The 23677-nt window shown below is 41.1% G+C and overlaps 1 protein-coding gene across 1 annotated transcript in view; it reads right to left on the bottom strand.

Moving 5' to 3' along the window:
- Lrrc6 (leucine rich repeat containing 6) overlaps positions 1 to 23677 on the bottom strand; it is a 97246-nt gene that overhangs the window by 63635 nt on the left and 9934 nt on the right. The window contains exons 3-5 of the mRNA XM_005354541.2: positions 20241 to 20318; positions 12354 to 12526; positions 3373 to 3593 (exon numbers count right to left, since the gene is read on the bottom strand). Of these exons, the coding sequence (XP_005354598.1) occupies positions 3373 to 3593; positions 12354 to 12526; positions 20241 to 20318 (472 nt within the window). The remainder of the gene's footprint in view (positions 1 to 3372; positions 3594 to 12353; positions 12527 to 20240; positions 20319 to 23677) is intronic.

Here is a 23677-nt window from a genome sequence, read left to right as displayed (position 1 = left end):
ATATACACAGAGCAACTAGGTTGGTTAAGTCTCTGTGAGCCCCTATGGCCCCAGGTAAGTCAACTGTGGGAGCCTTCCCATAGTGTCCTTGACCTTCTGGCTCCTAAACCCCTTTCTCCTCCTCTTCCATAGGATTCACAAATTCTACCTAATATTCAGCTGTGGGTCTCTGCATATCCCACCATCAGCTGCTGCATGATGCCTCTCTAATTGGGCCAGGCACCAATCTGGTCACAGGAGATGGTCAGTTCAGGCTACATATCCGCTATTATGACTCTCTTATTGGCTTTGGGACCCTACTTCTCATACTGGGTCACCTTGCCCAGCCTTAATGCTTGGGGAGGTGCTTAGTCATACTAAAACTTGATATGCCATGCTTTTTTGATACTCATAGGAGACCTGCCTTTTCCTGGATGGCGACAGAAGAGGAGGGGATGGGTGTTGGAGGGGAATGGGGGAGAGGAACTGGGAGGGGGGATTGGGTGGGGGAGGCTGCAGTTGGGATGTAAAATAAGGAGATGAATAAAAAATGATTAAAAAATCCTCTACTTATAAAAAGCCAATACTACTATCCTTCTAAATGAACAGAGCAACAAATGACTCCTACTGACATGTCCATAGGTGACTGCACTGCTGTCCCAACATCAGAGAAGCTTCTTGCAGCAGACCCACAACTAGACCGTGTGTAGAGAATGAGAGACTTTGGAGCACTCAGACCTAAATGGGATGTCTTATCAAACTCCTCCCTCAAGGCTCAGGATCTATGTGGAAGGGGTGGGGGCAGAAAGATTTTAAGGGCCCGAGGTGATAAACAACTCCAAGGAGACAGTGTCTTCCATACACATGAACACTGATGAACACAGGAATTATAGCAGCCATGAAAGCAAGCACAAGACCTGCACAGGTTCAAGCCAGACAAAATTGGCACTGAAAAGGGAAGTGAACACAGAGTCCCACCCCTAGCCAAGACACCTGTTTGCAATTGGCAGATGTTGGAGAAGGAAACTCGGTTTTCTCCAATGGAGTGTCACTGAAGAAAACAATTCAAATTACTGAGAGGAAGTGTTTTGCCCTAGAGCTAAAGTGTGGTATACCAACCACCCTCTAGGGCAGGCTGCGAGCCTCATACAGTTGGTCAATACAAATCAGACTCTGTGTGTATGTGTGTGTGGTATGTTGTGGGGTGTGTGCGCACATGTCTGTGTCTGACACACTTGTGCAATGTTTTTTGTTTTGTTCGGTGTTTTTTAAGAAAGAGAGAGAACATGAAGTGGGTGGGTAGAAAGAGGGGAAGATCTTGGAGGAATTCATAGGTTAAACACATTAAATTAAGAATCTAAACATGTTAAATGAAATTCCCAATAGATAAATAAAACATAGAAAATATTTTAGAAAGAAAAGCCAGTAGTGTCATTAGCTAAGTTATTGAAGTCTTCAAAATCAAATCAGATCCAAATGTAGGTAGCTGCTGCTAAAAATGTAGGAACTCTCCAAAGAATGAACACAATTCAATCTTCAGCACTGCTTTCAAGTCGCTCTTTTGTCCCTCTTTCTACCTGTCAGCAGAACCTACCATCACTGTTGAAGAACAAACTGATTTCAGCTAAGACTTATTTCCAGGCCTTAAAATGTCTACTGTTTAAATAAAACTTGAGACTTCCATCTAAACTTACTCCCTTACTCCCTCTCCAAGTTCCCATCTGGCTGGGCCCAGCTCACAGTTGGTTTTGCCTGGGAGAGATGCATGGTCTCCTTCCACTCTCCTGCCTCACCTATTGTTCATCTCTGTGCTCATCATTATGCCTGGTTAGATTCTCCAGCCTATGTTTTCCTGTGAGGATGGGAAGGAGAAGTAGGTGATGCTCATGGTCCACTTGACCATTGCTCCTATAACCTTGTTGGTGCTGACTCTGTCCAGACACTGACTTCTCTTTTCTTGGCCATTTTCAGAGACACCATAAGAGTTCTCTGACCACACTGTTCCCTGCTGAGGTGGTCAGTATACTTGGTTGATCCTTGTGGGACAACTCCTGACTGTCTGACCCTGACAATTCTTATTGTGGCCACTCTCTTGGTGGTATCTCTTCAGAACACCTCAAGCCTGATTCCTCTTAATATCAATACTTTCTTTGCCTGTGAGAGAGTCCCAGGTCAGTACCATGGGAGATGCTGGCAGTACCCCTTCCATGGTCGCTGTGCTCTAGGCTGTTACAACTCACTACCCATTTCTCCCACTTGTCATTAAGCAGAGAGGGAAGACGTTCACCTGCCCTTCCTGTAGACCCTGAATCTCAGTGAAATTTTTTTTCTGAAACATTTGGGGAGGCACTTACTTTTCCTCTCCATCTAAACCAATGAGTCAATAGTCAGCAAGTACCCTACCTAGCCTTCATCATTGAGGGTTTGAGTACAGATAGACAGATGTCATGTCGTGAAGGATTTCATAAGCAAAATAAAAAGGTACCAAAATAACTTTAACTACATTAAGATCTTTTTAGAGAGATGCCACTGTGTAGCTCTGGCTGGCCTGGAACTCACAAAGATATGTCTATTTCTGCTTCCCAAATACTAGTGTTAAAGGAATGAGCCACCACAACCAGTTACATTAAAATATATGCCTCGTATGTGCAGGCTTCAAGGCAGGAGACACCACTGAGGATGAAGAGGGGGACAGACCAGAATACTCAGTAGGCTTCTAATGTTTTCATGGCATTTCATTTTTTTCTAAAAGACTCATTACAAGCATACAAATGACTATAACACATTCTGTCTGAATGGTGGAACAATAGCTTCTTGCTTAATTGTTTATAAAGCATTTGTATACATCTGAAATACTTTATAATTACTATTTTCTCAATTTTAAAAGATATCTAATACTTATGTAGAATTGAATCAAGTGACTATAATTGTGATCATGTAAGATAAATACCATGAAAAATTCAGATCCATACAAGATCAATTAGACAGTTATTAATCACTATATAATTCACAAAATAGGATATTTTATGATGCAATCAAAATTATTCATTATATAATTGTGTGATTTGCATTTAACTTTCTAAACTATTCCTGCCTTAGAAATCAAGGTACACCTGTTAATTCATCTTCCCTGTACATGTTTAGAGAGATTTCTTTTGGTATAATTTCAGATGCAAATGCAAGTTGCTGGTTGGGAAAAGCAATATTTCTAAGAAAAGAAATCCTTCTAGAATCACCATCATGGGATGCTCGTGATGCCCTGTCCCCTTGCCATAGTATGTCCTGGAACATAGTAGAAGCTGTGAACACTTTTGGGGGGGGGGGGGGGGGAGGATACTGCTTCTGTTTTAGTGGGAGTTAACAAGAGAACAAACCACTGATCTACGTACGCACCAAGCAGCCTGAGTGTCTGTGTACCAACGCCCATCAAAACCTGGGCAGCTTTTCTTCTTGTCTTCATCTTCTTCCTCGAGTTCCCTCAGAGCCTCCTCTTTCTCTTTGGCCCGTCTAAGGCAGTAAGCTTTCTCTTGTTCTCTGATTTGCTGTTCAACTGCTGGGTAGTCCTGTAATGCCTGGATCCTTTCGGAACGCTCTATTTCTTTGCCATCCAACCACTTAAACAAAAAGCAACAAAAAGCACAATTATTCAATTCAGCCAAGCAAAATGATTTGTGCCTGTAATACTAGCACTCAGGTGAATGAGGCAGGAAGACTTCCAGGAGTTCAAGGCCAGATTGTGCCAACTTACAAAGGTAGGAAGGAAGGGGGTGGGGAGAAAGAAATGTAAAAAGGAGGGAAGATGGGAAAGATCAGCCCCAAGTTTATGTTGATTGATATATTTTTAAATTAGAAATAATAATGCCATGGCAACAGAAAATTAAAACAAAGTAATTAATGGGAAATATCAGAAATATTTGTCTAAATCAATGCTTATTTCGTACAAGTAATAAAGTTTACAAAGCATCATTACTGGAAATAAATGGGTCTTCTGTCAAAATAATTAATGACAAGCTCTCAAAATATTTCTATTAATTTCATAACTGCTCACTATATTAAGAGTGTTGATGCTTAAATCAAGACACAGCTCCTGTAACAATGGCATTCTGCAAGCTTCTTCATGGAAAGTACCTGACACAAGATCATGTGCCACCCTGGAGGATGTTAACAAAGTGGTCTTTATTGCAGACAGTGTTTACAAGATATTTATATAATTTTTATTTTTTATTTATTAAACATTTCTGCCTCCTCCCCACCACCGCCTCCCATTTCCCTCCCCCTCCCCCGATCAAGTCCCCCTCCCTCATCAGCTCGAAGAGCAATCAGGGTTCCCTGACCTGTGGGAAGTCCAAGGACCTCCCACCTCCATCCAGGTTTAGTAAGTTGAGCATCCAAACTGCCTAGGCTCCCCCAAAGCCAGTATGTGCAGTAGGATCAAAAACCCATTGCCATTGTTCTTGAGTTCTCAGTATAATTTTTACAAATTAAAATGTGTACATACAGGATGAGATGGTGGTTCAGTCAGTAAATTGCTTGCTGCACAAACCTAAAAACTATGTTCTATCCCTTGTACCCAGTTAAAAAGCCAGGCATGGTGGTGCACACAGGTAATTCCAGAGCAGTGGAGCTAAACACAGGTAAGGCCCTGGGCTCTTCGGTCAATTAAAGCCCTCATTGGTAAGCCCTAGGCCCCAGTGAGAGTCGCTGTATAAAAACAAACAACAAATTGAATACAAGGTGACTCCTTAGGAGGAATCGTACCTGAAGTAATGCTCTATCTATGTATACATACAATCTCAATATGTATCCGTGCCCCCGTGAACACACAAGCACATACATACATACATACATGACCCACCCAAAAATATAAGCAAATGGTAAAAACAAAATGCCAACTAATAAACAAAATGTCAAAGCTTCCAGTTCAACGAGATCTGTTATTAGCCCAGGCTCATTCTACAGAAAGAGGTAGGAGATTTAGATTGCTGCACTTGGCCAAGAATGGTTTCCCTTAGTGCCTGTGATAATAATCACTGCGAATGTCACCATATCTGGTCAAAAAGACTTAGATGTGATATAGTTGATGATCTTCAGTGAGCAGCTGGATTACTATCAGATTACAGAGAACTTATAAGTAAGAAAGTTGGAAGTACAAGCACAAGCCTCAGAGTTACAAAAGTAGGTAAAGACAGAGGACTTGAACTTGTGAATTACATAGTCTGACTAGTTCCTGGACCTATTTGCCTACTCACATTTACATATTTAAAATGTGCAGAATACTGAATTCCTTTCAAAACCTCAGCTCCTTTTCAAAGCCATTCTTGACCATTTTTTAAAAAGGTGTATCTCTCTTCTTGTGTGTGAAGAGATAAAACATGCATCATTAAACTTCATTATATAAAACTGAAAAGAAAGGAAAGAAGAAAGGAAGGAAGGAAAGAAGAGAGAGAGAGAGAGAGAGAGAGAGAGAGAGAGAGAGAGAGAGAGGAAGTAGCCATAAATCCAAAGATACAGTTGCCCTCTAGTGGCAAGCAGCAAGGCACATGTTTTTCCTTATGACTAAGCATCCTTTCAACACCTAGATTTCTACACCTACATTTCACGTTTCAGACCTCTGACCCTCTGAACCCTAAGGTGAATTTGCCTAGCTTTAAGTCTTTAAATTTGTGCTAATCTGCTGAAATAGGAATAGGAAACCAGCACAAAGTGAATTTAAAGAAAGACAAATTTATGAAGTATAAAATTGCTAACTATTAGGATAATCATATACATTAAAATGATATTGAAGAGATGACGAAGCATGCTTTCATAAGACTCATACAGCTGCTATGCACAGACTAGAGACTTCATTTTAAGCTTCCTGGCAGCCAAAGTAAAAGAGAAAAACATTATTAGTCAGATGTTTGATTTTTTCACTCTCTTGAATTTTAAAATATATTAATTTCTGGCTTCCATCTAATATCTGACTTTAAAACAGATTTTGAAAGGGGAGTGTCATAATGGAGATCAGGAGAAATGTTACATACTATCTGCAGAGAAATACATTAGCAGAGTTCCAGGCTTTCCAAAGGCTTTGTTTCCAATAACCATCCTTGAAGACTGAGGCCAAGGCAACAACACTTCCCTTGAAGCTATCATTTAAGGTGATAAGTGGCTGCAGTGCACTTTCTAAAGGCAACTCAGTTCAAGCTTGAGTTAAGGTCTAATCAAGCTGGAAAATTCTGAATGGAATATAAGTAAAATAAATCTCAGCAATAAACACAATATGTAAATTTGCAAGTAAATATTAGCATGTGCATGTAAATAAGACCATAAAATATTAACATAAATATGGGTTGGACATTATTGTATTAGATTGGGAGATTCTAGTTAAGCATAATTTTGTAACCCAGGATTCTGATGAACTTTGGGAAGGAAGGTGCTGTTCTTGATTGTGTCGGGAACATATTTGCCTATTTGATTCATAATGTCTTCATAAATGTTTTAGATTTTTATTTAATCACATGTACTGTTCCTAAGAACATGACAAAAGATCCCTCTATCACTTCCAGACTAGAGACCGCATACAGAGAAGTGGCTTCTCATTTGGCCCTGTGCCCAGCACCTATCATAGGGACCGCATTTATTTGAAGATTTCTGTGAGGCACTGTCTAAGCTTCCTCCACATATTTTCCAAGTCTGAACAACCCCTTCTGAGCTAGGCAGGCCCAGAGAAGCAAAGGCAGTGAAAGCTTTAGCATTTACTGACCTTGCTCCAGGCAGGGTTTCTGCACCTGGAGAAGCAGGGTGTTCATGCTTAGTGATAATAATCTTGCATGGGTTCACACTTATTGATAACTGTACATGGTATCCATGTTTGCTGGTGATAATTGTCATGGGTACAAACTAATGGTAACCATGCATGGATATGCACTTACTATTGATAACTTCATTAGTCCGTGCTTACTGGTGATAACTATCATGGGTCCACACTGATGGTAACCACACATGGACACGCACTTACTAGTGATAACTTCCTTGGTCCAGGCTTACTGGTGATAACTGTGCATGGGTCACTACAGAGGAAAGCAAATAGGGCTTCACTAAGGTACCCTAAAGGAACAATCAACATCCAGCTAGAGATGAATAAAATAAAAAGGATCTGCAGCTCATAGGTTGGATATTAAGTAACACCATGCTCTGTGTGGCCATGATCAGTCCCCACTCACTACCTGGAGTGATGCAGACTTCAGGAAACCCTTGTGAATGGTTGGGTCTCCTCACACATTCTCTGTTCTTGGAGACTGAGTTGAAGTTCTAACTCCAGGACCATAAAAGTTGACTATTTGGACATAGGGACAGTATAGGTATGATTCATTTGGGGGAAAAAAAGCACTGGAGTAATCTCATATAACTAACTGGTGTAATTACAAGAAGAACTCTGTGTGAAGGAACAGAGGTCTAAGAACAGTGTGAAATGATGAAGGCTAAGGTCAGACCGACAAGCATACAAACAAAGAATGCCAAGTAGTGCCAGCCAGACCTATAAAATAGGAGATAGGCATAGAGTCTCACCATCAAGGACCTAAGAAGGAGCCAACTCAGTCTAATTTTCTATAACTTCATCTGGACCATTTGTTCTCCAGAGCTATGGGGTAAGTGACTTCTGTCGTTTAAGCCACAGATAGACGGTGTTTTTCTCATGGCGATTCTAGCAAATTAACACATCTACCACTACTCCTTTCAAGCACACCTCACAGACTCTCGATGACACTGTAACTAAGATTTGAAGGTTCACTGCTCTGTTTCTAAGCATCGGTAAACACATTTCCTAAAACTATTTTTCCACAAGCACCAGTGGCTTGGTGTGGAGGCTGAGTGAGTCCAGCCTTCTGAAAGGCTTGATCCAGTGGCTTACGTAACTGAGAGCGCAGCAGTGGGCATGTATATGGTGGACAGTGGGGGTCCAGCGTCAGACACAGGGAAGAGCAGAGCCCTGCTGTTCCATTTCCCAGAAGTGTCAGGCCAAACAGGGAGGAGCGATTCTTTGAGCTCCAACTTCGCATCACTAATACACTTCACGGTTGAGCCTAGGACCTCAGAGACATAGTGAACAAATCCCCCTGTACTACTCATAGCCAAATCCAATACCTAATGATATCTCACAATGTTGACCTGATCACAGGCACACAGACAAGTTCAACTGTGGAGACCATGCGGTCCCAGTCCCTGATCCCTTCAGGTTAATGATGTCCATGTTCAGTCACCAGGATCTAATTCTAGCGTAAGCCGCTTTACTTTATTCCTTTTCTAGGAAGACCTCGTGGGATGATGGCCACTTAGCTTACAAGTTAAAATGATTTATCTCTTATTCTGACTTATTTTTATAATCTAAGAAATTTTATATCAGAATAAATGTGTTCTAAACTCCAGCAATTGTTATGCCCAGATCATGGAGTGCCCCCAAAACCAACTAGGAGTCGGGATCCTGTATGTAAAAGCAAACAGCCTTTATTTTTACACAAGTTTGCAAACTCAGACTCTCCGTGTGTCCAATGTATTAGAATAATCGGAGAGCCCCAGGCTCAGTTAGGGTTGGATTTTTATAGTGGCAAAGGTGAGGGTGAGGGATTTCTAAGGTTCAGGAACCCTGATTGTCTGACATTTGTCTAGGGGTGTCCTGATGAAACGTGATGGGTGTGTGCTGGCAGGTGATCTTATCTACAAGGGTTGGAACATTAGGAATTTCCTTTTGATGGTCTGGGTAGACTCAGCTTATGGTCTTTAGGGTAAACTGGACTCAGGCCTACATTGAGCTTGTCATGACTAGGTCCTATAGCGGTCAGCGATTTCTCAACCACAGAGAACATTGAAGATAGAAGAACAAATATCCAATGAGAACTAAGTCAATCAATGTCATAAAAACCAATCCATTCTCTTTTTTTTTTTTTTTTTTTTTTGGTTTTTCGAGACAGGGTTTCTCTGTAGCTTTGGTGCCTATCCCGGAACTAGCTCTTGTAGACCAGGCTGGTCTTGAACTTCCAGAGATCTGTCTGCCTCTGCCTCCCGAGCGCTGGGATTAAAGGTGTGCGCCACCACCGCTCAGCCTCCATTCCCATTTTTTTTATTGCAGAAGCTTAGAGCCACACATGGACTGAGAACTTTGGATTTGTGTGAAAACTAATATTCTCAGTTGTGTACTTTCTCTAGAATCATATTTTTCCTACATATTATATCTAATATTATTCCAAATAATATTAGTTCTAAAATTATTAGATTTTGGGAATACAGTGGCAAAATATGAACATATTATGAAACACAGTTTTGTGTGTGTCCAGGTGACTCAGAAGCCAGAGGCTAGAGGCTACTCCAAGTGGTCTCTCATGGCAAGGACCACTTGTGAGTGGTCCAAAAGAAAAAGAAAAATCCAAGGGACCCTAGACCCCAAAGCAAACACACTGCTCAGTGTGTGTAGTGCTAGCATGAGAGGACCACTCTGGGTCATCTGATCATGTTTTTAGCTATGGGAAGCAACCAGAGATGAATGTCAGCAAAGGCTCAACCATAGCTGTGAAGGCTGTGATTGGAGGTAATCCCCCCATTTCTAGGAACATCATAAGATTTCCAGAAGCTCAACAGTCAATTTCTTGGTTTCAGAGAAATGGTTTAGCTGACTGAAAGGGGAAAACTCACCACCAAAGCTGCTGGTGTGCGTAGAGGTTGGAATTCAGGCAGATAGAATGTGGAGCTATTGTAAAGAAACCCAGTTCCTGAGGCCAGGGTTCCACATGTCCTCAGCCGGCCCTCTGTAGATGAGAGGGAACATGGAGAGAGCCTGGCCAAGTTACAAGCACCAATGTAATGGTAAAAATAAAATGGCGCCATTCCTTGAGTTGTGGCAGCAGGCAGCAGGCCACAAGGGGCAGTGGGTCCCAGTCAGGGAACGGCATGACCAAGAGACCTCGGCAGATCAGTTGGTTCCAAGGATCCACAGCAGGTGACAGAGATGGATAGGCATGATGTGGGAGTGTCATATATCAATCTGTTGATTTCATTGGTTGAGTAATAAACAAACTGCTTGGGCTCATAGCTTAGAACATAGGTGGGTGGAGTAAACAGAGCAGAATGCTGGGAGGAAGAGGAAGTGAGGTAAGATGCCTCAGGCAGAGATGCCTTGCTCCCGGCTCCCAGGCAGACACACGTGATGAAGCTCCGACCCAGGATGGAGTAGGCTAGAATCTTCCCGGTAAGACCAGTGCTCACTAAGACCGGTGCTCACAGATTATTAGAGATGGGTTGATCGGGATATCAGAATTAGCCAGTAAGGGCTAGAGCTAAAGGGCCAAGCAGTGTTTAAATGAATACAGTTTCCATGTAATTATTTCGGGTAAAGCTAGCTGGGTGGTGGGACACAGCCCGCCGCTCCTATTACTACATAGGCATGCCATGCAGAGTGAGGTTGGATATTTATTTAGTGGGATATGGAAGGGAAAGAAAAGGAGGGAGAGGGGAGAGGAAGGGAGAAGGGGAACAAGGAGAGGGAGGCAGAGAGATAAAAAGTGAAACAGAGATGGGGAGGAGAGGAGAAGCTACCTCTTCAGGAGAGAGATGGAAAAGAAAGAGCTTAGGCAGGAAGGGGAACAGGAGAGGGAGTGGACAGGGCTTGTCTCTTAAAGGGACGGGATAGACCACTACAATAAGAGTCCATAAAATCTATCAGGAGCGTCACATTTTTGGGATGACTTCTGCCATGATCCTAGCCACAGCAAGATTATTCCAGGATAGGGGTGTGAGAATTAGAAATGTTATATAGGAAGAACAGAGATAAGAAAGAAACACAGAGACAGGGGATAGTATCAAGAGGGCAACTCAGTATCTCCAACATACGAAGTTCACCATACACTTTTATACCCCAATACAAACAGGGGAAGAAGGCAAAGACTGCTTTTTCATGATACGAAGGACAACTAGAACAGTTACTTGCTTCAATACTTAAGACATCAAGTCAATAATTCCAGAGTAAAGTATTTGGTGTTTGGACACTGAACCTACCATAGAATAAGTATTCTGCAGGCAGCTACTCCCTAATTCAAACTTCCTATTTCAAAAGAAGAAGCAGAAATAAGCTTGAATTTTTTGACCTTTGGTGAGGGTGGAGCAGATCTAATTCTATGGGCCATTTTATGTCCAAAACACCAAGTAACCACACCCAAGGTCAAAGTGTTGTCAAAATCTGACCTACAGACAAGGTGGAATAGGCTCACATGTTGGGTCCTTATAGCTTTCAAAAGACTCCCTTGTCACTGATCACAAGCATGTTCCTGGAGTGTCACACTCGGGACATTAGAGGCCTAAACTCTTTCTCCTAGACATCATCTTAGTCACAGTGCATAACTATAAAGGCATATCTTTTAGTTTTCTGTGAGCTGTTCAAGCAAATTAATAATAGATCATAGAAGCCCTGATTATAAACAGAAGTATAGAGTAAAACCTACAAGGACTCATGACTGGCACCTAACCTTGGGAGGCAGTCTGGCAGGCTTGGGATGAGAACTGAACACCATCTCCTGTAGTATCAGGAGTGAACTAGATCAAGGACACCAGATGCTGAGGAAATGACCCACTGTTTGATGTGCACAAGACAACCTGGTACATTTATGTCAGAAAACTCATATTGTTCTGATGTGAGAACAGATGGGAAAAAATGAAAGTAACTGCTCTTGTTAGATACACAAAAAACAACAGTAGTCCTCAGGTGAGTATCCTGAAGCATTACCCAAGAGTTTGTTGGTTATGTAAATCTCATGCCCCATGTGATTCAAACCCAACTCAGGAGTCTTGAGGATGAGGCATGACAACCTGTTTACTTTGGTTTGATTGGTTGTTGCTGTTTTAAGGCAGGTCTCATTTTTTAGCTTTGGCTAGTTTTGAATTCACTGTGTAGACCATGTTGGCCTTGAACCTTCTCCCTCTACTTCTCTGCCTCTCATGTGCTGGAATTGCAGTGGTGACATATTAGTAAAGATGGGAGTATACGTAAAAGGATGAAACAACTGGTCAATAAGTGGCTACTACATTCTGTGCTTTGATGAAACAGTGACAAAATATATGACTTACCTTTTCAAATTTTGTTAATGTTTCAAAAACAATGGCAAAGGTTTAGAAAACAAAGAATTAGATCTTATTCCCATCTCTGAAGCAATAAATTTCCCCTAACAACTCCAGGGGGGAAAAAAACAGGAATTACTGTGGTTTCTCCTTCTCATATTTCTCTGCATTTCCTACCATTTTCTTTCTTTTTCTTTCTTTCTTTCTTTCTTTCTTTCTTTCTTTCTTCCTTTCTTTCTTTCTTTCTTTCTTTTTTTCTTTTTGTTTTTGCACCTTTACTCCAAGCATACCTTTAGCTGTTGTAAGGTCACCACCACAAACTGCCTGTAACCATCAAAGTCAGCACACGGGTTGCCCATGAGGAAGAGCTCCTTCAGGTGGATGTTGTGCTTCAGGGTTTTAACGCTGCTCAGTTCACCAATAAAATTTACAGTTAAGTCAAGTTTTGTCAGCCACTCACATCCTGTCAAGATAAGAAGAAAAAGAGAAGAAGAAAAAAAGAGAAAATGGCTATAGCAATAAATTTGTGCAATAGCAAATAATAGATGGAAGAGATGCTATATTTTTAATCTTCTGATTATTTGCATTGCTTGCCAATGAATAATTTTTCAGAAATCTCAACTAAATTTCATAAACAGAAGCATTCTTGCATCTCTGGGATGAAGCCTACTTGGTCATGGTGGATATATTTTTGATGTTTTCTTGGATTTGGTCTGCCAGTATTTTATTGAGTATTTTTACATCAATAGTCATGAGTGAAATTAGACTCTAATTCTTTTTCTGTGTTGAGTCTTTTTGTGGTTTGGGTATCAGGGTGAATGTGGCCTCATAGAAAGAATTTGGCAATTTCTGTTTCTATTTTGTGGAATAATTTTAAGAGTATTGGTATTAGCAATTCTTTATAAATCTGGTAGAATTCTGCTTTAAAACCATCTGGCCCTAAGTATTTTTTTGTGCGGGGGGGAGGGGGGGGACTTTTAACAACTGCTTTTATTTCCTTGGGGGTTAATGGTCTATTTAAGTTGTTTATCTGATCTTTATTTCACTTTTGGCAAGTGGTACCTATCAAGAAATTAGTCCATTTATTTTAGATTTTCCAGTTTTTGGCCTCTAGTTCAGCAGGAGGCTGTTGCCTGAGTTTGGGGCTGAAGTTCTAGCTGTGTATGTTCATGGCTTCTGATCTGGCCATGGGTCCTCTGGGGCTGAGATAGTGGCTTGACTTCTGATGGGGTGGGAGGCTTCTACCTGATTTTCATGGAGCTGGCCTGGTCTCTGGGGTTCAGAATGCTGAACTGTTCTCTGGGGATCAGGATTCTGGCCTGGCTCTAATGGGGTGGAAAGATTCTGCCAGGGGTGTAGGCCAGGATATGGTGACAATGAGAAGAGGAGCAGTTGGGGTTTTGTTGGGAAGGCATGGGCAGGGTTGGCGTACAATCTTACCTGGAGTTCAGGATGCTGACCTGAGCTCTATGGGAAGAGGTGTGGGCCTAGATGTGGTAACCCCCTATGCTTTTTGATTGTACTGTTTTTCTGTTGTTTTCCAGTAGATAATTAACTTGAAGTAAACTTGGGTATGTCAGCATAATGAATTAAGTACAGATTGGTTCATAGTTCTGCAATCTTGTCACATTTGATGAATGACCTTACTTCTCAATGTTGTATAATTTAACTGAATTATTATATGATAGTTTCTTTCCCACCCCTTCCATTTACCTTTCCTTGAGTTTAGCCCTTGACCCTGTCTTGGCCTGGATAGGAAGTCATTTACTGTAGCAAGGACAGCTTGCCAGTGGCTATACCACTAATGAGAATAACACCCCTTCTCATTTTTCTCATATATTTCCTTTCTACTAAACTACTAAGAGCACTCTAATTTTGGTTCCTACTAACTTTTGTATAAAATATGAAAATAATCTTCTAATCCCATTCATAACAAGGATATGTCAAAAGAGAAAAGGGGATAAAGGAGATAAATGACAGAGAGAACCCAACATCTTGACATGCCACAAAGCAAGAATTTGTTCAGAGACTGAAGAGCCCATGAGGACATGATTTGTCTGTTTGGAAGGACTGCAATGGCCATGCTTGGAACAATGTGAACATCAAACTATAATATAAAAAATAGAACACCAATCTACTGAATTAACACAATGACATAATCTACTGAATAAAGCAAGGGTCCATGTACACAGAAAAATATAAAGATTCATCATCATGAATCATCATCACCTTCATCATCATGAATCATCACCATCATTATCAACATCATCATCATCATTATCAACATCATTATCATTATCATGTTAAAGTTCTCAAGTTAAAACTTTTATGAAGCACACTTTGGGGTCTATAAATGAAAACACTTGTCACCACAAAGCTGAAAGTGGTCCAGGCTGGACTGAACTGGAATCTACAATGGATACTTCCTTTTAAAACAATAAATTTGGTTTGTTTTATTTTTAACTGAGTCTTAACACAAAAATACTACAATCTTGGTTTAACAGCATATTTGTTATTATACATTACATATTTGTATATATACATATATGTGTATTGTATAGTTATATGATTAAGTCACCCATGAATGGGTATGATTAAAATAAAATAAGTAAACTTTCATGCAAAATTAATCGAGGCTCTTGTTTATAAAGTAACATAAGGTTTGGGACAAAGGTCCCAGCCCTAATGGCCCCAACAGATTCTGAGCAGTCACTGGTCCCAAAACAGTAGAGCTGAGTAATGGTGAACACAGGAGAGAGAAGGTTTAATCAATGTGGTCTTGTTAGAAGAGACAAATGAAAAGGTTCAGTAACTCCAAGTCTATCTTTGGGATACTGACAGAGTTCTAAATTTAAATAGAAAGCAGGACACGGGGCAAGAGGTACATATAACTAAAGTCACAGTCACCGCGTCCCTTCACTGATCATGGTATGCAAGTCCATATCACATGGATGTGCAAACTTTCCCCTAAAGACTGTCTTCTTGCCCACTCCAATGCAATACTATCATTTCCTACAGACAAGCTTTCCTAGTGTTGTGGGACATAAACCATCCTGCTTCTGAATGCACAGAATGCTCGCCCAACAAGGCAGCTGTAAAGTCCCCAGAAAAAAGCTACATTTATATTGACTGTGGCTGACTGACTGATTAGAACCCTGTGACTGTGGGGACCTGGAGCAGTATAGATACAAAGTCTAGTTGTCTCAGCTATAGCTAGTCCCTTTAAAGCCATTTGGCACTCACCTTCTGTGTCTGACGCATGTCCTTTCAAATACCAGGCAAAAACCCTCAGACAGTATGAAATTAGCAGATCATGAGCTGCCAGCAACTCCAAAGCCATCAGACAGCATTGACACCTATGGCATGGGGCATGATTTACCCTGCTTTGCTGTGACCCACTGACCTGATGTCCCCACTAAAACATTTGATAAGTGCTTTAACTTATTCAGTGATTATAGAAGTTCATGTAAGCTTCCATGTCAGACACTTTCTAGGTTATTTCTAGGTCACAGTCACTCCTACTTGGCCCAGAATAAACAATCTCTGGCTACCTGTGAGGTAGGAATTTTGCATTGTGTTAATGGTTGGTATTAACACTGACTTTGGAAGGTTCTGTAAAACATTTAGAGGTATCTTTCTATTATGTAAGAAAAGGCTGATTTCCAAAACTCCAACAAGATAAAAAAAATTTCATGGTTTTGGGATTTGCTACAGTTTTATGGATAGATGACTCATGATTCTCTATGTGTTCATAATAGTTTTTAAAAAACAACTTCATTTTGCTTATATTTGACCTAAACATAAAAAAGTTAAACATGTTTTCCACGCTAGAGATTAGCATGGTCTTAGATGCCCAAACTTGCCCAAGTCTTCCCTGCCAAGGCAACCGTTCTCTCCTTTACCCTTTGTCTTCTATCCTGAAAAAGGCCACCTACTGACCCCAGGGATCTAACGTCATTGAAATTAATAAGATGATTGCCATAGGTGGGGAGGCAGCTTGAACATAGTACCCTTCCAATCCCTCCAGGTTAGGGCAGCATGGTTCTTCGGGAGGGAGGTGGGCACTTCATTCTACCCTGGTGAATCCTAAACATAGAAAAGAAAAGAAGGGAAAGAAAAATAGAGTCATGTTTCTTTGCTTTGATTTCCCCTCCCTGCTCCTCCTCCTCTTCTTTGCCATCTAGGTAAAAAGGAGAGAGGGTATAAAGGCGCCCATTTCCTTTTTAAAATCAAATTGAGATGCACTACAGCAGATGGATTGAATATATACGACCATCTTCCTCTTCTCTCACTTCTAGCCCTTCAAAGAAAACAAACAGAAAAAGATAACCCTCCTTCTCTCTTTACAAATCCTTAATCTCGAGATGCATGTCCCCAAACTAGCCTGTACCCAGTTCCTCCACATTAGAGCTGGAAGGCACAGTATGGAAGGGGGCACCTGTCCAGAAGGTGAACCCCTGGAAGTACACCACTGACAGCACACCACTGACTGCCTTTTGCAAAGTTCGAAACACAATAGCAGCGTTGTTGCCCTCCAGCGGTGAATGATCAGGACATCTGTTAAAAGGGAAGTTTCCATTCCTGTACCAGTTTCTCAACAAAAACAAGCCCTGGATAATTCTAAAAAGTGAGAGTTGACATGAAGTTGTCATTTCTGACATTTACATTAACATTTTATTACCATAAGCATGCATGCTGAGTAACTGTTGTCACTTTGTTTGACAGAAAGCTAACCGTGACAGAGCTGTTGTCTACAGAGAAACAGTCGTGTCTACGCTTCTAAAACAAGAAGACACTGACGGTGGTGCTCTGAATCTCATCACTGATATACTCATTGGGTTTGGGGATTTGATAAGGGCAATTTCTAGGTTTTGAAGATTAAAAATCCAAAAGGAACAATGTATATTTATGTCTGTAGATACGTCACTGAAATACCCATTCCACATGGGGAGGCAAAGAGACTAGATCCACTGTGTCCTAAGTGAAATCCTCCCAATTTAGCTATTGACAGATGGGAGTGGGCTGGCAGAGCAGCTTGCCTGCCTCTGCTCCACGCCCCTCACTCAGCAGCAAAGCTGCCAGTCAGCATGCTCCACCCACTCAGAGGACACACAGCCCTGCCATGCAGAAGAAAGGTTGACTGGGGAAACCGAAGCTCACAACTGCAAGCCCACGCCAGCCACCGGACACACCTGATGCTCTGTGATTACTGTGGGCCATTGAGTTACCACCAAAAGAAAACAGCCCAGATTAGAACACATCAATAAAGACAAGGCATTTGGAGAATGGAAAGAATTTAAATCAGAATTCTAACTGCAACCACACATGTGTGAGATGGTACTTCATCCATCCAATAACAATAGCGCTACAGGAAAACAGCGATCATCAATTCAGGAGTGAGAAAGAAGGATGAAAATCGTGGCCACATCAAAGGGTTAATTGCAAATGAAATGAATTCTAGAATGAGAAAGAATTAACATAGCATAATTATTCTGGGATTTAAATCTGGTGAGATGTCTCAGACTGCAGAATAAAAAGACGAACTAGTTTAAATAGACATGAAGCTTAAGAAGCATGGAATGTCAGCTGAGTATAATCAAATCCAATTAATACGCTAAAGGTCATGAGAATGAGATAGAGATAATTAGAGAAACAGAGAAAGGAAGGATGTCAGAAAATAAGAAAGAAGGAAGAACAAAGAAAAAGGAGCAAGGGAGAAAGGAAAAATGTTAAGAATTCTTCATCTGGAAAACCACCCTTTGAAATATTTTTTTTACTACTAAACAAAAACTCAAATTTTGTCAACAGAAAATCTACCACACAGGAAAACATGAAATACAACTTTTGGGTTGAAATGGAGACATTGGGGAGTAGCTCAAATTCATATGAAACTATCAGAACCAGCCTGTCCGCTGTTGTGGATGGAGCTTTTGCAGGCACAGGGGTAAACTCCAGGGCTACAAGCCACTGTGTGGGTTACTTGGTGCTCTGGCCCAGGATGCCTGGCACAGGGAACTGGAATCATGGAAGAACTACTCCAATCTTGCCCCCCAAATTACCATTGAAGAGAGATACTCCTTCTGGTGGAGGCAGAGTTGAGTCCACTGCTTTACAGATAGGATTTTAATCTACTGGAGGCAATGACTACTAAATGCAAGAAACAAGACGGATTACACCTGACTAAAATGATGCCTTCACAAATTCAGGAAGAGCCACAGACAAAAGGCTAAGAGAGCTTCATGATCCACACTAGCTCAGACACTGGACTATAGGAGGCCTTAACAGGGGAGTTGATGGCAAATGTCATTCAAGAAACTCAGTCCCAATACACAGTCTATTACCATAACAAGGTTGGCAGTTGAAAAGTATGGACAGGGAAAAACCAAGCAGTGTGGACCAGCAGTGCGGGCCAGCAGTAGATTTATAGAAAGTGAACAGGGGCCACACAGAAGAATTCCCTCCCTACCACCTATCAAAGAAGCAAGGACCCAAATGTCTATGTTTGGGATTTGTAAGGTCAAAGTCAATATGTCCCGTAGAAATATTCAGAGGTAGAAAATTTGTCTGCAGCGATGCTGCCACCCCAGCTGAAGGTGATGCAGAAGAGAGTTGAGGTCATTAAAACACATGTGTTCGTGATGGTGAGCTAATCCTCGATCTGTCATCAGCAGGTAAGGTGGGGCCCCCATGTGCACTACATGCTAAATGAAGTGAGGTTTCTTTATCCATGGAAAAATGTCCCATGTTCTATGGAAAATAGAAGTGTATCAAAACCTGATGATGTGTGCATTCACACTGGTAAATTTCATGGTATGTAATTTGTATTTCAGTTTTAAAGAATAGTCCAAGTACTTCAACCATGATGCATTTTGAGAAAACAGTATCTTCTGATTTAGCATACATGGCAAACTTGAGATGGATTAGAGAGGATAAGTGTGAAAGATTAAGTCATTGAAAGTAGAACTCAACACAAAATAGTCTGTATTTAGAAACGATAAAAGATGAGGTTGATAGCTTAGTATATTATAGTATAAAACTTCTGCATACCAATATCATAACTGAAAAACATGAAAAAGTGGTACCAAAAGAAAAATATCTGTGTCGTGTGACAAGAGTTTAAGTTTCAGAATATGTGAGAGTACACTTTCCAAAATGGCAAATCAATCAAAAAATACGCTAACACATAGGAAACATGTTAGAATTCACCTAAGAAGAAATGTCAACATTCTGTAAGTGTCTGAACCTGGTAGCAAAGAATCTGAAAGCAAACAGTGATAAACAGCACAATATTCCCATGTGTATTCCAGTGTGCGGGAGGCTTTCACAAAGACGTACAGAAATGACACTCATGTGGACCTGCAGGTGCAAAGAGAAGTTGATGCAATCCTTCAGACGAAAACTTGGCAGTGTATTTCAAAATTTGCATATTTAAGCCTAGGAATTTCAAGTCTAAATAAAACCCAGAGGTGGGGGGGGCATGCTCAAAGAGTGGCTGAAGAAGGGTGCACACTGTCACCAGCTTATTTTAGCAAAGCACAGGAATCCTCAAATATCCATTTGTAGACAAACGCTTAACTAGCCCCCTCTATATTTATGGCATTCCATTGCTTCAGATCTCTTTGCTTGCATATTAAGACAACAATGTATTTTCCAAGAAGAAATGGATTTTCAGAATACTCCTCATAAGGACGAGAGAGAGAGCTCAGCACCTGCTGTCAAACCCCAGGAAGAGTCCCCAGAACCCATAACGTTGAATGAGAGAACCAGTCCTACAAGCTGTTCTTTGACATCCACACGACACGCACACACATGCACACACACACGCACATGCACACACACGCACATGTACACACACACACACCAAAAACATGTTAAGAATGATATGGAAACATGATCTGATAGAAAACAAAACAAGAGAGAATGGTGTCACATATTGCAAGATGTCGACTGCAGCTACTTGTAATAGGGAGACCAACCTAGGGAGGGGTGAAGTGAAGTACGTTTCTGGCTTTGAATTTACATAGCACTTTGCTGTTTGCATTTCTATAAAAACTGAGATAAGCAAGATTTAGGTAAAATATAATTTTAAAATCTACTCTTTTTTTTAACCTACAATACTGTGTAAAGCTACTTTCAAGTTTTTGTTTATCTCATAAAGAAAACAGGAAAATTCTTACCTTCCAAATTTTCAATTCTTTCAATGTTGTTTAGTGCTAAATTCAAATATTCAAGTTTCTTGAGTTTGCTAACATTTTCTGAAATACAAATAATATAGTTAATTAACCTTTAAGAGAGAAGACCATTTCATAACTTATGAGAATAATACAGAGAAACAAAGGGAACATGTGGCTAACAGCTTTTCAGATCTTCACTATCTTAGTCGGGGTTTCTATTGCAGTGCTAAATCACCATGACCAAAAGCAACCTGGGGAGGAATGTGTTTGTTTCTTCTTACATGTTTAAATAACAGCCCAGCATTGAGGGAAATCAGGGCAGCATCTCAAGGCATAAAATTGGAGGTGGAAGCTGAAGAAGCCATACTGAGCTGTTTCCCATGGCTGGCTTTGCTTGCTATCTTATAGCATCCATGGCCACCTACCCAGGCTTGGCACTACCTACAGTGATCTAGGCCCTCCCACATCAATCATCAGTCAAAAAAAATGCACCTTAGTCTTTCCCACAGGCAAATTGGGTGGGGGAATTTTCTCAGCTGAGGTTCCCTCTTCCTAATTGACTCTAGCTTGACATAAAACTAGTCAGTACAATGAATACTAGGGTGTTAGGGGCTGCAGACCCTCAGACCCTGAACTTTCTAGGACCTCTTGCCTGACGGAATAAACAACTTGTTTTCCTGTGCTTGCAACTGCTCTGAGCACAAAACCTTCATGAGTTCCTGATAACAAGGAAGTGGTTTCTAGTGGGCTTGCAGTAGAAAATCCTGAGAGCTAGGGTGTGGCCACTAATCAAGGAGAGCACTACATAAGCTACTCTGGAACACAATAAAATTGGCATTCTTGCTTCAATCGTCTCCATGTGCTTTTTAATCCCCAGACCCTTGTCCAGAAGATGGTGCAGGAGCCACACTAGGTTGTATGCAGTTTTCCTCTCTTTCTCCCTTCTTCTAAAGAGTGCCAATGTCTGCTCATGTCTCTACCCATCTCCAACTCCACTGGGATATATTAAGAAAGCTGGACAGTGTATAGTACTCAATATCTCCTCCGTTTTGAAGGCAACAGAACTTAGAGTTAAATCAACTGCACAGCATCTCCTGGCAGCTACATGCTGCAGAAAGGATGTACATCACAAGTATCCACAGTTAGTTAGGCAAAAACTTAATCCTCTCTGCTTTGGGGCCGCCTGTCTCTTTTACCACAAGATGGTAACAAGGAGAGAATTCTTCTTCCCAACAGTACTCAAGCCTGGTCACGAGGGAACTTCCTGTACATAATGTCTACCCTGTGGTGGGGGAATAGAAAAAAGGGATCCACTGCTTCTGAAGTCCACTTTAGCTTGACCTATGGCAGGACAGAATAGGTTTCCTTACTGTTAAGCAATGGGAGATAGGATTTCCTTTACTTAAAGCCAAAGTTAACCTAACATAAGATTATGTTTTTAAATAAGTCTGGGGGGCTACTCAGACAAAACAAGTATGAGCTGGCCAAGGAATTGCTGTTGAATGATTGTCTCTAAAAACAGCTGATAATAAGGTACCACTATTTTGTATATACCATATTATATCCTAGACTTAGCACATATATGACATTGTAAAAGCCATTTAATTACATTTATGTATTTTGTACATATATATGAGTATGGATGAGTTGCCATGGGATGTGTGGGCATCAAACAATTTGTGGCAGCTGAATCTCTTTCAGCCCATATGCATCCTGGAGTCTGAACCCAGGTCATCATGCTTGGAGGCAAGCATCTTACATACTGAGCCATCTCCTGGGCTATATGTTTTCTTATTTGATCCTAACAAAAATTACATGAAGTAAAAATTATTGATATCTCCTTTGTTCAAATGAGAATGCTAATATACAGAAATTAACACACATGTCCAAGATTAAATTATAGAGCCAAAAGACTTTGATTCCAGAGCTGTGCGCTAAATCATTGCACTGTCCCTTAAAAGAACAATTCCTTTAGACAAAAAGAAAGGTGGCATCCCTGTGAAGACATGCACATTTGGGTAGCCTTGTCTAAGTGATGCTGCTCTCCCACATGCTTAGAGATATTATGAATAGCAAACATGACTTACTATCACTGCACTAAGCACTATCCAGAGTTCATCTAAGCTTAAGTCATAGATATAGCCTCATAGATCTGAGAACAGTTCTCAGGGCCTCAAGTCCACTCATTTTTAAGATGAGAGCCTAAATATGAAGTAGGCTTCTCTCAGTAATTATTCAAGTAGTACTGTTGTTTACAAAAGGGTCTCTAGCAACATCTGAGCACTCAGTAGTCAACATATTTGGAGGTTTCTGTGTGCCAAGAATCAGGAACGGCAGAGTGTCTTGTCTGCATCCTGGATAGAGATACCCAGGCATTCCTGTTAAAATTGCCATCCACAGTGGGACACCTGCTAGGCAAAGAGCTCTTCCTCCTGCCCTTGTTATTTGTGTGGGCCTCGGACCCCGGAGTCACCCAGCAGAAACCAACACAAGAGTCTTTCAAGAAGAATTTCCTCAGTTAACACCCCAAGAGATAGGAAATCAAAGTGGCCAGGAGAAAGACAAAGACTGTACGTAAAACTACACAGGCCCTCTCCAGCAGTCTGAAGGGAGTTTGAGAGCTCTAGCCCTCACCACTGTGGGAGCTGTTGACAACAACTGCCACAAGCAGGCCCACAGACTTCTGGTTAACCAAATCACTTCACCCTTGAAAGAAGCTTGTGCGCCACCCAACCCCCCATCTTTACAAGGCCTACAGGGGAGCTGTTGGAAGAGTTGATCACTGGTGGCTAACCCCCCCCCCCCCACAGGCTCTGCACTTTGGTGGAACCCCAGATGGTCCTTGGCTCACACTTGCTTCATGGCTAAGCAGAGCCTTCCTCCCACAGTCCATCTGTCCCAGCCAGCGAGCCAGGGAGCTCTAGGAAAGAGAGTTGCTTTGCAAACTTCCACCTCAACGGCAGGACAGCATGTGTGGATCCTGGAGAATTACTTTTACTTGCTAAATACATGCCTAAATACCCATGGGTGGAACAGCATTGAAAAATCCCATTATTAGAATTTAAAAGTGTTTAATTTAAGAATACTTTGGAAGCAAAAATTTAGGCTTTCTCACAGCTCTGAAAAGGCCTGAAATACTATGCTACTAATTAGTAATTGTGATGGACCCAGCTGTGGAGATTAAAATTTCGGGAACTCTTTGAGATCTGTACAATTAGCATCGTTCTTCAAAGCTCCCATGAATAAAAGCTGGTGGTTTTCTCTAACCGCCTTTTTAATTGAACAGTGTGCCAGAGTTTCCAGTTCCTGGTAAAGCAAAGGATGCCAAGAATATTTATCTGAAGAAATATATAGTTTTACTAAATCTTCTAAAATGATGCAAATCTGGGCTTTTTATACTCCTTGTGCCAATTTTCAATTACCCACAGAATCAGAGGCAC

Source organism: Microtus ochrogaster, chromosome 15 (genome assembly GCF_000317375.1).
Source record: "Microtus ochrogaster isolate Prairie Vole_2 chromosome 15, MicOch1.0, whole genome shotgun sequence".
NCBI classification, from domain to species: Eukaryota; Metazoa; Chordata; class Mammalia; order Rodentia; family Cricetidae; genus Microtus; species Microtus ochrogaster.
The sequence above is the reverse complement of the archived record's forward strand: the minus strand, read 5'-3'. Positions and strand labels throughout refer to the sequence as shown.